Source organism: Haliaeetus albicilla, chromosome 7, assembly GCF_947461875.1.
Source record: "Haliaeetus albicilla chromosome 7, bHalAlb1.1, whole genome shotgun sequence".
NCBI classification, from domain to species: Eukaryota; Metazoa; Chordata; class Aves; order Accipitriformes; family Accipitridae; genus Haliaeetus; species Haliaeetus albicilla.
The window spans coordinates 13,187,768-13,200,501 of record NC_091489.1 but is presented as its reverse complement, the minus strand read 5'-3'; the positions used below and the strand labels follow the sequence as shown (position 1 = coordinate 13,200,501).

The window sequence follows — 12,734 nt, the reverse complement described above, 5'->3', positions numbered from 1 at the left end:
TTAGTTTTTAAGAAGCCTGAATAACAAATGCAGGAGAAAAATACAAACCCCATACTTTCTGGGCAAAAACTCCAGAAAAGCCAGTGTCAAAATTTGAAGACTTTCAATAGGGCCAGGATTCCATCCAGACACTTAAAAGTAAAGTTGTCAGTGAGTATTTTTCTAAATAAAGGTAAATCAGATAAAAAGTGTGTGGACCTGTATATAGAGACAACCAAGTAAAAAGAAAGCCAAGTTCTGTTGGAACTGACAGAATTAATCCACTGTATGTTTTGCACCCGAGCATAGACCTCAGCCATCAAGCAGTTATTCTGTTTAACTTAACTAAATTTAGTATCCATGAAATGCACCAAATCACCACCCTTAGAAAATGAAATCTGTTAATGATCAGAACTCTGCCTCACTAGTGAAATCAGCCTCAAAGTGGAGAGGCAGTCTCTCGTGCTCTTCAGCCTCCAAATCCATTTTAATCCTTTTCTTCTCTTGCACAGTTGCCAACAACGATGCAAGTAAGTAGCAGGTGTAGCGGCAACGTTTGTGATGTGGACATCTGTTCACTGGGAATTAGCCTGAGGCCACCAACTCGTTGCACACTGGCCTCCAAAGAAGGGGAAGAGCAGCAGGAGCAAACTTCTGACGCGCCTGAGCTAGAGGGGGTGAGGACAAGGGTAGAATCCACAGCAAGCAGACCACCTTCTCATTTGTAACTGATTTAAGAACTATGCTGAGTTTCATCAGAGGATGCAGATTCCAATTACCATTTCATGCATTCCCTAAAGAGGAAATCTTCCATGCCTGGCCTGACCTTGAAAATGGTAACAGCTGGTCTGAAGAGATGGAAACGCTGACAAAACTTACCACATAGAGCCTGATAAGTCACTTGCTTTTTAGTTCCACCAGACAACTCTGACACTTAAAAAACCTCAGTGAAATCAATCAAGCGCTTTACTTCCTAGATGTCTGGTGAAAAATTTGAGTACCTCGGCATCGCTGTATGTTTGATTTGCCAATTACACTCCCTTACTCTGTTAAATCTGCAGCTCCTCTGTGAACGTGCACTGAAAGTGATTTGTGTTCTTCCATTCATAGACTGATAACTTGTACTGAAAGTTAATGATGCAGTGACACTTGGCAGAAGTTTCAGCACTGCATGTCTGAAAGGGAGCCAAATGCCATTACTCCACCGTGGAGGCCTTCATTTTTGTTGTGGTCTGATGTACAACTTCATTAGCAAGCTTTCACGTGAAATGTACTCTGTCACAGCGTATAGCAGAAGAAACGTATGGGTATATGTTCAGACAAGAAAGAAGAAAAAAAGATTTACGGCCAGAGGGAAGGAGTACTTTCTTATCAACCAATAATCTCTGGAAGCAGGCTGCAGAAAGGGTCAAAACTTTAATCCATTAATCTCACAAATTCAAAACCATCTCTAGGCTGATACTTCAGGCCTCTTGGAGCCAAACTGCTGAAATAAACAAATGCGGGGGGGGGCAGAGCACAACAGATAATCTAAAAATGGAGCTACTTTTGGGAGTAACCAAATATTAGTGCCTTAGAGAGATGATGCATTTTAGCAGAGATTACACCAGGCCACTCAGTGATCAGTGACAAAAAAATTTACTAGCAACAGCCAGAGCAGAGACCCTGGACCAGGAATTAGCTGATTAGAAAGACGGGCTTAACAGAAATGAGTTTACATTCAACACTAAAATGTGCAAGTACACAAACAGGACTGGCACGGAAGTCAGTCTTTCAAATGTTAGAGGTTTGCAAATGACAGGGTACCTGGGGATACCAGCTGAAAAAGGGTGACTGAGGAAAACCCAACACGTTAATCCTAACAGGCGTAAGGATGGGAAATTCCAATGGCAGTACAAAGAATGAATATATATGGGAACAGCTGTATAACCATCATTACTCATGCTCAAGAAAGATGAATTCAAACCAGAAGCGGTAAAGAAAAAAGCTGTTAGAATAGTCAAGGAACCAGACAGCTTATCTTACCGGAGAAAGCTAGAAAAGTTTTGCCTGTTCAGTCTGTCAAAATTGAAAGCTGCAAGAAGATTAATTTACTGCCTATTAATAAATCAGACACAAGAACAAGTAGATATAAACTGGAAAAAATTAGCAAGGAGGAGTTAACATTTCCTAACTATTAAGACAACCTATTTGGACAAAATTCTAACAGTAGGTAGAGAAAGGGAGGGCAGCTTTAAAACACTAACTGCTTTTAAGAGGGTGCTTGAAAGATAGAGACCAGACCAGACGTCTCTGACAACAAAGATCTGGACATGAGGACTGCCTCTGGAGGGCACTTCTGGTTTTTCTTTTGCAGCCTGTGGGTTTTGTAAGAACAATGACAAAGCCAGGCATCCAGAACTGTCTATGTTTCCATCAAAGTGCTGCAGCAGGGATGACCTTGCTATACCTAAGCAATCCCTCCCTTTTATAAATTAAGCCTCGAACCCTGGAGGTGGGCTCCAAAACTTTGAGCGCAAGGAAGAACCAATGCACACATTTGCATCATAAGCCAACTGAGACTGTATCTGATTATTAAGACAGGTTTTAACTAGGCTGCATCGAGCTACTAGGCTACAGCTTTCCCTGTTAACTCTGGACTGATTCTGATCTTAGACAGAAAAACGCCAGGGCTTTTCTCACATACAGAGCGGTTGGTTTTACAAGAGACAGTCATACATGTCCCAAGATGTGAATGTTCTGGTACACCGCAGAACTGGGAAAGGAAACAAATGACACCATGTGCTGCTTTCATGAATGCGCCTGTTGATTTTTGAAAGCTCATCATTCTTGAAACAGAACAAACATGGGAACTGAGAATGACAGGATTCTGATGGGTTTTTGTTTCAACACTAAGTATTTTAAATGCAGATGTGCTTTAACACATGGCTGCATCTCATTTATGGACCATAAAATCCACAGGTGCATAGCACCATCTGATAATGAAACCACTACTGTTATGATCTTCAATAAACTGATAGTGGCCCTCTTATTCCTTCCCAATGACTATTTATAGCCCATTGAGGAAAATGCTTTGGATGGGATTTTCAATCTACAAATATTATGCACATTCATCGCGGTGAATAAACTGATGCGAAAGCCCACAGTGGCTGTGCTGCAAAGCCATTTAGTTATCCGTGTGCATTAAAAATGGCCCAGTCACATAATTAGTATGAAAAACTGACAGACTTGTAACTGCTCCTGCCTGAATACGAGATAATTTATCTAACTGGAGCTGGCACAGGGAAGAAAACAGGCCTTTGGTATTTTTATCAAATTTGCATGAACCTGAAGAGAAAGCAGGCCTGCAAGATTCTGACCTTGCTGGCACCAGTGTGAGAAAGGGATGGAAAGCAAAGACGTTTCATTCAATTATCTTCTCATTAGGTTTCCATAGCAATAGCTCTTTAAGCAGGTCAAAACTTTCTCAGTGGAAACAAACGCTGAGCTGCTTGTGGGCCGTGTGTGCCTATGTGTATTTTCTACCACCACCAGCACGGAAGCCACCACGTTGGTCCCACGGGCTCAGTCTGGTGACTGGCAGCAGGCAGATGGGGCTATGTCACGTATTTAATAACCGACTGGTTGGTCCTAGCCCGGAGGCAGAGAATTGCCAGCTAAAAACTCTTCAACAGCAAAGAGCAGGGCCCAACATACTGCATGCAATGCACCCCTGTTCTGTGCGCGTTGCTCACGACGTGCCCTGTCAACTAGCTGCGGCAAGTCAGACTTTCTCGTGAAAGGCACCCTTCATGCTTCCTCGTACAAAATTACCATGCTTGAAATCTTCTTCCAGCTGCTCAAAGGCACACTGGTTTCCCTCCTCACGTGTCCCGGGCCGCGTTTGGCTGGCCTCTCGCTCCCATTGTGCGGGTTATTGTGGGAGTTTCCTGCCCTACTTCTCTTGAGGAGGCTGTTTAAAGGCAGCATGAATAATTTGGCTTTGACTAAATCAGGCCTCAAACAAGTGAAAACAGGGCCGTTCACATTCACTAATTCTTTTCAATTCCTGCAAGCACAGGGTATAAAAAAAAGTATCTTAAATGTAGACATCTGAAGTACAGCAAGCTCTTACTTCTTTTTCTTCCAGTATTCCTTTCCATTTTCAAACTACGCAAAAGGAACAATTTATTTTGTTAGTAATTAAGCGCCACCTTTAGCATCCTCAGTTTGAGGGATTTTTTTTTTTTTCTGCTTTGTTCTACTCAGTTTCTGCGCTCTCTCTGCCTCACGTCCTCTGTCAAACCCGCGCTCCTGTTTCTTTGCAGATGAGCTTACAAATACCTGCCAAAGTTAATTTTGGCACCTTGAGAGTTGCCAGAATCAAATGTGATAGAATTTAAGCCTCCCCATCCATGACCTGGAGGCATGATTTAATAACCTCCTGCATTGGAAGCTTGACCTGCAGCTTGGATGCTGCAGGGGAAGAGGATTAGGAAATCTAGTATTAAAAACTACTGGCAAAGGCCAGTAGATTAGTGTACCAAAGGGGGCAGAATCGAGGCTTGCATGAACCCTCCTGCAAAACGAAAGCCGTTTACTAAAGAGACTGCTGCTTTCACTGAAAATCACTGTGAAAGATGGGAACACTGAACTGCAGGCACTCTCCCAGCCTTAGGCTGATTTGGAGTTCAAGTTTATACCACAGGACAGTGACTGGCTTTACTATGGCACATCCACTGGAGAAAATCCTTAAACCAGATTCAGTCAATAGTCTCTCCTGCAGAGACAACAGCATGCAGATAGCAGCCACTTCTGTTGGGGCCTCACTGGTTGCCTGCTAACAACCTCAGAGAAAGCCGTAATGCCCGAGCAGCCTACAACTCCTCCTCTGACATTCCCAACAAGCCATCAGAGATCGGGCCAAACTGTATGAATTCAACGTGTGAGGGGCTCAGTTTAAGACGTACGTCCTGTGCACACAGAGAGGACGACAAAGGCATTCACTCTTGGGAGCAGCTGAAGCGGGGAGCTGAGGACACAGCTGCCAGAGGCACACAGCAGGTCCCCCACGCTGGGGGAATGTAAAGCCCCCGAGCAATGCTGCCCTGTGCTGCCTGCACCCCACACGTGCATGCTTTTGTCCAGCACCTTCCGCTCCACAGGTCTGTTTCTGCTCAGCTCCTTGCTCTGACAGAATCTGGGATTTAGGTCCCGAGGATCACAGGGTTGAGAACACTTAAACTGTACTGTGCCGCAGGCTGAGGAGTACAGCAGGATGAATTGTGGCGCTTAATATGAAGTATGACCATTTACTTGGTCAGGAATGTGCTTCAGTGGTACAGTTCAAGAAACAGCTGGCAATTCACATAGGAGCTGACAATTCCTAACACCCGCTGCCATGCGAAGGTGGTGGGAATGCCTGTGAAACACCACATACAGCCACAACTGTTACCTCATGCGTTGTTTTTTGTCCTTCCTTTCTCTAGCAGCTGCAAAGAAAAAAAATGAGTATATAGGAGTGACTGTACCTCACCCTATCTGTATGCAGTGCTCTTGGGTCTCTTGCCCACTTCCTTCTCTTTCCTGGCAGTTCTCTGATACACCACATTTGAAACTTGCCCAGAGGCCGCTGGAGCAAACAGCAACAGCAAACAGATCTATTTCCCAAGAGGGAAAATACACAACTTCCCCTCTGCAACATTCCCAGTTCTTCTAAAAACAGGATGGAGTCAGGATGCAGAAGCCTGAGTTCAGGGGACTGGGTTTAACCTGAATTTCCTGGCAAACGTGCAGAGCTCATCAGTCTGTCATGTAGACTTGAATGTTCAAAAATGGGAACAGGCTAAAAGTTGGATTACATTGTTTTAAACGCTCTGTTTACAATTATGAGAAAACCCTGCTCAGTCTCCTGCCTGAGTAAACATCCTTGGGGTGTTGCCATCACTTGGAAATAATAGGGATTGTATATACGGTGCATCCCCAGACCAACGCGGTATGGGGACAAAGAAGCAATAGTAACTGCTAAGAACACATTTACTGCCTATTTGTTACACTGATGATTCTTCTAGCAAAAGTAGAAGTCAGTGTGTCTATATAGGAGCACCTGCAGTTCTGCAGAGATTTTTGTTTAAAATGAGTAATATCACTGTTAAAGATGCTACAGCCACTTTGCTGAAGGCACGCTGAGAACCTGCAAAGTTCCACTAGCACCACAACAGACAGCAAGACTGCAGTTTAAAAGATGGGAATCTTGGAAAGGACAGAGGTAAATGAAATTTATTATTAAGAGAAGAAAGCTACAAACATCTCATTCCATGGTTTGCATTATTTGCTAAACATTATATGACTTGGAAGCCTGACCAACTGTTTCAATTTACAGAAGGAACTCCAGTATAGCCAAAAAATCAGAGCAATTGTGAGGCGAAGCTTGAACAAACATGACTTTGTTTTCCGTTGTTTACGGATAGCTTTTCAGGCCACATCAGTACCCTTGCTGTTATTCACATAAATCTCAGAGGCCTTTGCTGCAGCGATGATTCTTCTCCCTTTGTCAGAATCAATCGAAGGAAAGCCATCTTTGGTAGGGCAATTATAATGCACGGAGCAGGTTCATATGCGCAGTCTTTTTTTCTAGCTTCATCTAATTAACAGGAACAGTGTTGTCAGCAACAGAAGAAAGTAGTAGTGCCCCAAATGCCTTTTGGAAGGACAATGACTTGAAGTGACAAGCAGGTCTGCCTCTGGGCTGGTTTAACCCCTTTTGCCTCCCTCCAGGCACTACAGCTGCTGTTCTGTGTTGCTGCACATCACCCGCTCGACAGATACGTGTTGAGCAACTTGCTGGACTGAGGGCACCGACTAATTTCATGCTGGTTTTGAACAGACTGGGCAGCAGGGTTACTAAGTCTCAAGGCAAGACTGAACATACACTGCTTGTCCGCACAAACAGAATTTTTTCCTACCGTGGAGCACCAAGGCTAATCTGTTTTCAGTGCGGTGTACAGTGGAGCCTGCCAGGCTCTCTCTTCAGTTGGGCACCACAGAAAAGGAAAACCAAACCAGGTTAAAACAAACATAGCTTCTTCCAGACTCCCTCAAAGCCTCTTTCTGTCTGGAATCTCTCAACTGGCAAATTAAACAACCATCCAGGTGTGTTACTTTAAAACTTTAGACTTTGGTAGCATTAAGCTGTGGGGTGTGCAGGCAGCAGCGCTGGGCAAGGGAGGTACCGAGAGCGACCACGTTCCAGCCAGCTGCTTGCTCTCTCCTCCTTATCCCAGCAAGGGTTTTTCCTTGGGACTACTTTTACTTCTGAAGCAATCCACTCAGAACACCAGACCAGAAACAACTCGGCTCACCTCACTCTGGGAAAATGTTTGTATTTTCAATATGTAGAAATATAACTTTTCTTGGGCAAGCTCTTACTTAGGCTTTGGAAGAGCACTCACAACAACAGATTTTTTAGCTCCTGAAAATCTGGATGGCTATTTTGGGACAAATCTTTCCTTTTGCCCCTCAGGTCTCTTTGTGAATGTAAGAAACCAATGCACATCTGCATCGAGTTTCAGGTTTGGCAAACTGGAGTTTTCTCACAACAAAAGAAGTTTTGTAAAAGGTTTACCCCAGATCTTTCACGCAGCATGAGAGGGCCACAAAAGCAGTGTCCCCAAAGGGACAAGCTTTCCTGTCTTGTGGCATGCCCACACAGCAAATTCAGATGAAAACCATAAACTAAACGCTGAACTCAATAACACCCGCTAGGGCCAACACACTGTCCTCCCCCAAAAAACATCCAATTCAACACATTAGTAGCAAGTACAGACCTATCAGATGGCCTTGAAGTCGTCATTTTCCTGCAGATCAATTTTATAAACTCTGCCTCCCTGGAAGAGGCATTCCCATGACAATTCAGCCCTCCAAGCTAGAGGGATGAAACCAGCATTGATGTGGCAGGCTGTCACTAATAGGCACAGGCCTGCATAATTTCAGTTTGGAATAATTTGTGTAGTATCAAGTAGATATTTATTATTTTCAACACCTTGCCCAATTAGCATGCATCACATTGCCTTGTTTCTTATTGCACAAATATTTAACACAACCTGCCCTGTACCAGTTTCATATATCTGAATCACATTAATCCACATACCCTTCAACTGACAGACAAATCCTCAAACAGGACACTTCCATTCTTGAAAGGTCCACAAAAATCACAGGTCCCTTCCAACTGAACTAAGATAACAAGGTTAATTTCCTTTCAGTGAGGTAAATGGGCTCTCAGAACAGAGTCACTCAGAAGATGTTTTTGTAGGTAACGCCTTCTCACTCTGTACCACTCTTACTTGTGGTACAACACCTACACAGAGACACAATTTAGGAAGCTGGCTAGAACTTGTAAGAGGAGTTTATTCCCAGTTTTGTGCTGTCCTCCTGCGAGATCTTTATCTCATTACTACCCTGAGGTGGGGCGATGATATTTACCCATGGGGAAAGCACTTTGAGACTGAGAGAAAAGTATTATGATCATAGGATAACCTTGGAGGCTTACTTCCCAGATTACAGTTCTCATAACGTTCCCATCCACTTGGCACTTCTGGTTTCATTATAATGTTAGACAGGGAGGGATCCTTGAAGAAAACTTTTCCATGTTTCAGTATCTGAAGCACCACTTTTAAACTCTAAGCTTTCTAGGCTTTCTCTGTTAACAGCATGTAACACAGGAGCAGTGATGGTAGCCAAGGTAAAATTCACCTTATCTGTCTTAAGCTGTTTTGAAAATGAGCATCTGCCTTAAGCAAACCATCACTGTTTTCTCTCTGAGTGATGAAGAGAGACAAGGCACCTCTAAAAGATAACTTACTGCCTTTGAAGACCTTTAGTGTGAACCAGCTTTCAGACAACCCCGCAGGAAGCCCCTAAGCAGCTGTTCCCTACCGTACACTTGACTTCTACATGGCCAATGCTCAGGCAAGTGCCATACCCCACATCCACACCACAGCTCCCATTGGGACTGATGCTCCTTCAACTGAACTTAGCAAAAGCAAGGGCAGCAATTTCTTACAACCTTCCCATTACCGCCCGGTGTTGAATCACTAGAAGATATTCAAATGTGGGACTGTAAAACCTTACGAAAGCGCTTCACATCACAACTGGATTCCATTCACCCCCTCTGAACCAGTCCAGCTGGCACTATCCCACGAAGTGCAGGCAATTGGAAATAGAGTGTCAGTTGTCTTCATGCACTGCTGCACGTTACCCTTAGCAGTAGGGATCCAAGATCTTGGGATCAAAGGAAGGAGGCGCAGAAAACAAGCACACACATTGCAGCAGGAGGTGACAGTAAACAGAAACTCTCTCAGTCCTCACAGAGAGGTTTTTATAAGGACTGCTAAAATTAAAGCTCCTTTTAACTTGGTTTTAAATACTTCATTCCCTTGGCACCTTCTTCAAAAGCACAGTTACAAACCCAGGAGTGCACAGGAAAAGCGAAGTGATTTAAGACTGTAACTCTCCTTTCCCCTCGCCCATCTCCTTTTGGCTGCATTTAGGTCTAGTTACAGAAAAGTATTTTTCAAGCAGGTTTAATTTGCAGAGAATGTGAAGTCAGTGACGTTCCTCAAAAATGACTACCAGTCATCTTGGTGCATGCACACCCCAAGTGCTCACAGAGTGAAGAAAAGATAACCCTCCCTTGATCTAAAAACCAAAATAATAAAAGGCCAAAAGAGAGTGAGCAGGTTCCAAAACAGGTTTCCTTAATAGTGGCTGGATCTGAAATCTTGAAGCACCAACACAATCTAAAATGAATTTACTCCAAGGAAAAACAAAATGTACCAAATTCCCCCTCCCACCTCCTATGTCTTCACTTACTTTCTTTCAGTGTCAGGTGTTGACGAGGTGCTGCTGAGACCAAGTGACTCCTGCAAGAGAAGACACATAGCAGTGAGAGCAGACATGACAGCAGCCTTTGCCCGATTTATGCAGAATAATGAAAGAACAAACAAAAATGGATTATCAAAATCAAAGTGCTTACCTCAATCTGGGATCGCAGCTGTAGAGATGTGGGGCTGGCATCAGGTTTCTCCTAAAACAGAACAAATGTCAGGTTAATGAAATATCCAAACACTAGAAAGAAGAAATCTGAAGGGGAGAAAAAGGGAAGAAGAAACAGGGTAACAGAACCTAGGACTACCTCAAAACCGTTCAGATGGGAAACATTAATCTTTCCAGAAGGAACCACTTTCACGATAAATTCTGAAATACTCCATTAAAACAGCTAATTCCATCCTTATCACTGGACACTATAGAAGAAGGTGAAATTGGCAGATGGAGGTGACTCAAAATAGAAAGAGAAATGTGTTATTTTCCCTAGATCATCACACAATTTGTTAGGTAAGTTCAAGTGCAATTTCCCAAAATTTACCTTCAGGAAGAACATACAGCAAAAATCTAGCATTAAAAAGAGTGTTCTCTGAGCTAAAAATACTGAGAGGATTATAATGCATTTGAGCAAGGCCAGTTTCTCACACAGAAATTTTTCAACGAGACAGAGTTCAAATCACCTTCTTTCCAAAATCTAGGATATAAACATCTACTCCAGGACACAGTCATCCAGGCTCCCTTTGCAGCCGATGGAGAGAGACAGGAACTCTTATAGAACAGCTTGCCCGACGGGTTTCAGCTGCCTCAAGTTAGATGAGGCAAGTCCCACTGGTGGTATCTAATTTACGATTGCAAGCCAGCTGCCTAAAAGGCACATACTATTAACCAGTCTAGCTGAAGTCAGTGGGAAAACTCCAATTAGAATGGAGATAGAAATTACAGTTGTCAGTACCGAGAACTACGCTTTGCTCGTTGATCTGCGTGTGAAACTATGGGGGAACCTACTTATGCCTATTTTATTCTCAGCCAGTCCTACCCCTAGTTAAGTTATTGCAAAGTGAGTACTGTAATTGAAAGGCCGTCATAGCTGAGTAAGCAACCACAGTAGAGTACATGCTCCAAAAAAACAAAAAAAGAACGTGGATTTATTTCTCAATACTGGAGGTCTTTTTGTTCACGCATTCCTCAGCCTACATATGAATGTCTTATCTCTGTGAAATTGTACTTCCTATGCCCTTTGTCTACAAAAAGGGTGACAAAACGTTCTTAAGATTTAATACAAAAAAAGAAAACCAGACACAATTTTCTGGAAATGCAGCCTTTTAATACTAAACAGGAAATTACCGCTGGCTGCCATGAAGTGGTGTTGATTAGCCCGCCCAGAAACTTTGCAAGATCTGGAGTAGAGAAGAACCTACTCTGCCACCACACGACTGAGTCAGCTTGCATTGCAGGCTACAGCAGCCAGGAGGGCACAGGACGGCTCACGGCCATGTGCTTGCTAGGAAACAAGGCTGACACAGGGTCATCGCCCAACTGGGAGATTTTGCCTGACCATGCATGGTCTGCGTATCTCCTTTTGCTGATTTTATAGCACAACAGGGGAAATGAAGTCCTTGAGTGGAAGTCGGCATGAAAAGGCAACCACATTCACTTACTGACAGATCCAACAGACCTCCTCTAGTCAAGCAGAACCTGTACCGAGCCCAGCGAAATTCCAGAAACGTTCACAGATCAGGAAAGTGAAATTAGCTATTTGGCACCAAGCATCTCTCTCTTTCTCCATTAGCTCTGTCAAAATGGAATCCGAGTAAGTTTTGCGTCTGGAGAAGTTGCAGGCACATCGCTGCGAATCTTCCTTGGGCACTCTCCCACCCCGACCTAGCAGTCCACAGAAAGGGAGGGAAAGACAAGCCCCATGGTCCAAATGTTGCCCATTCATGAGCACCTCATTTATCCACACACTGCTGCATAGGTGAAAAAAGGAGCACTTTATCAGCTACCCCATCTTAAAAGTTTCAGTATGCCAGCCAGAAGAATCCACTGTGTCCCCAACGTGCCTTTAGATCCCAACTTCATGATGATTTATCTGTTGCCCTAAAAACCTGCTTGCTGCAAGTGGTTTTTTAAAAAAATATGCTAGTTTTTGTAAACTATCATTTATAAGATGCTATCTGGGTTCCCAAGGTTTTATAGAAGTCTTTTGCTTGAGCAGCTGGTTGCGAAGTTGTAGCCTGAGATTGCAGGTAGATGAAAAGTTACCACTTTCAACCTAAAACTATTGTATTGGCTTTGTGTGGCAAGTTTTTGGTAGCAGAGGGGGTTACAGGGGTGGCTTCTGTGAGAAGCTGCTGGAAGCTTCCCCTGTGTCCGACAGAGCCCATACCAGCCAGCTCTAACATGGACCTGCCGCCGGCCAAGGCCAAGCCCATCAGCGATAGTGGTGACGCCTCTGTGATAACATTTTTAAGAAGGAAAAAAAAAGTTGCTGGGACAGATAGAAACGGCAGCCGGAGAGAGGAGTGAGAACATGTAGGAGAAACAGCCCTGCAGACCCCCAGGTCAGTGCAGAAGGAGGGGGAGGAGATGCTCCAGGCACCAGAGCAGAGATCCCCCTGAAGCCTGTGGGGAAGACCCTGGTGAGGCAGGCTGTCCCCCTGCAGTCCAGGGAGGTCCACGGTGGAGCAGATCTCCACCTGCAGCCCAGGGAGGACCCCACGCCGGAGCAGGTGGGTTCCCGAAGGAAGCTGTGACCCCGTGGGAACCCTGCGCTGGAGCAGGCTCCTGGCAGGACCTGCAGATCTGTGAAGAGAGGAGCCCACACTGGAGCAGGTTTTCTGGCAGGACTTGTGACCCCGTGGGGGACCCACGCTGGAGCAGTGTGCTCCTGAAGG

At 44.3% G+C, this 12,734-nt stretch overlaps 1 protein-coding gene across 7 annotated transcripts in view; it reads right to left on the bottom strand.

The window, feature by feature from the left end:
- The window catches only part of LOC104316278 (SAM and SH3 domain-containing protein 1-like), a 571,787-nt gene that overhangs the window by 54,364 nt on the left and 504,689 nt on the right, over positions 1–12,734 (bottom strand). For all 7 annotated transcript variants that reach the window (XM_069786968.1, XM_069786969.1, XM_069786966.1 and 4 more), the window contains 2 exons: positions 9,992–10,042; positions 9,829–9,878 (listed from right to left, as the gene is read on the bottom strand). In XM_069786968.1, coding sequence (XP_069643069.1) covers positions 9,829–9,878; positions 9,992–10,042 — 101 coding nt within the window. The remainder of the gene's footprint in view (positions 1–9,828; positions 9,879–9,991; positions 10,043–12,734) is intronic.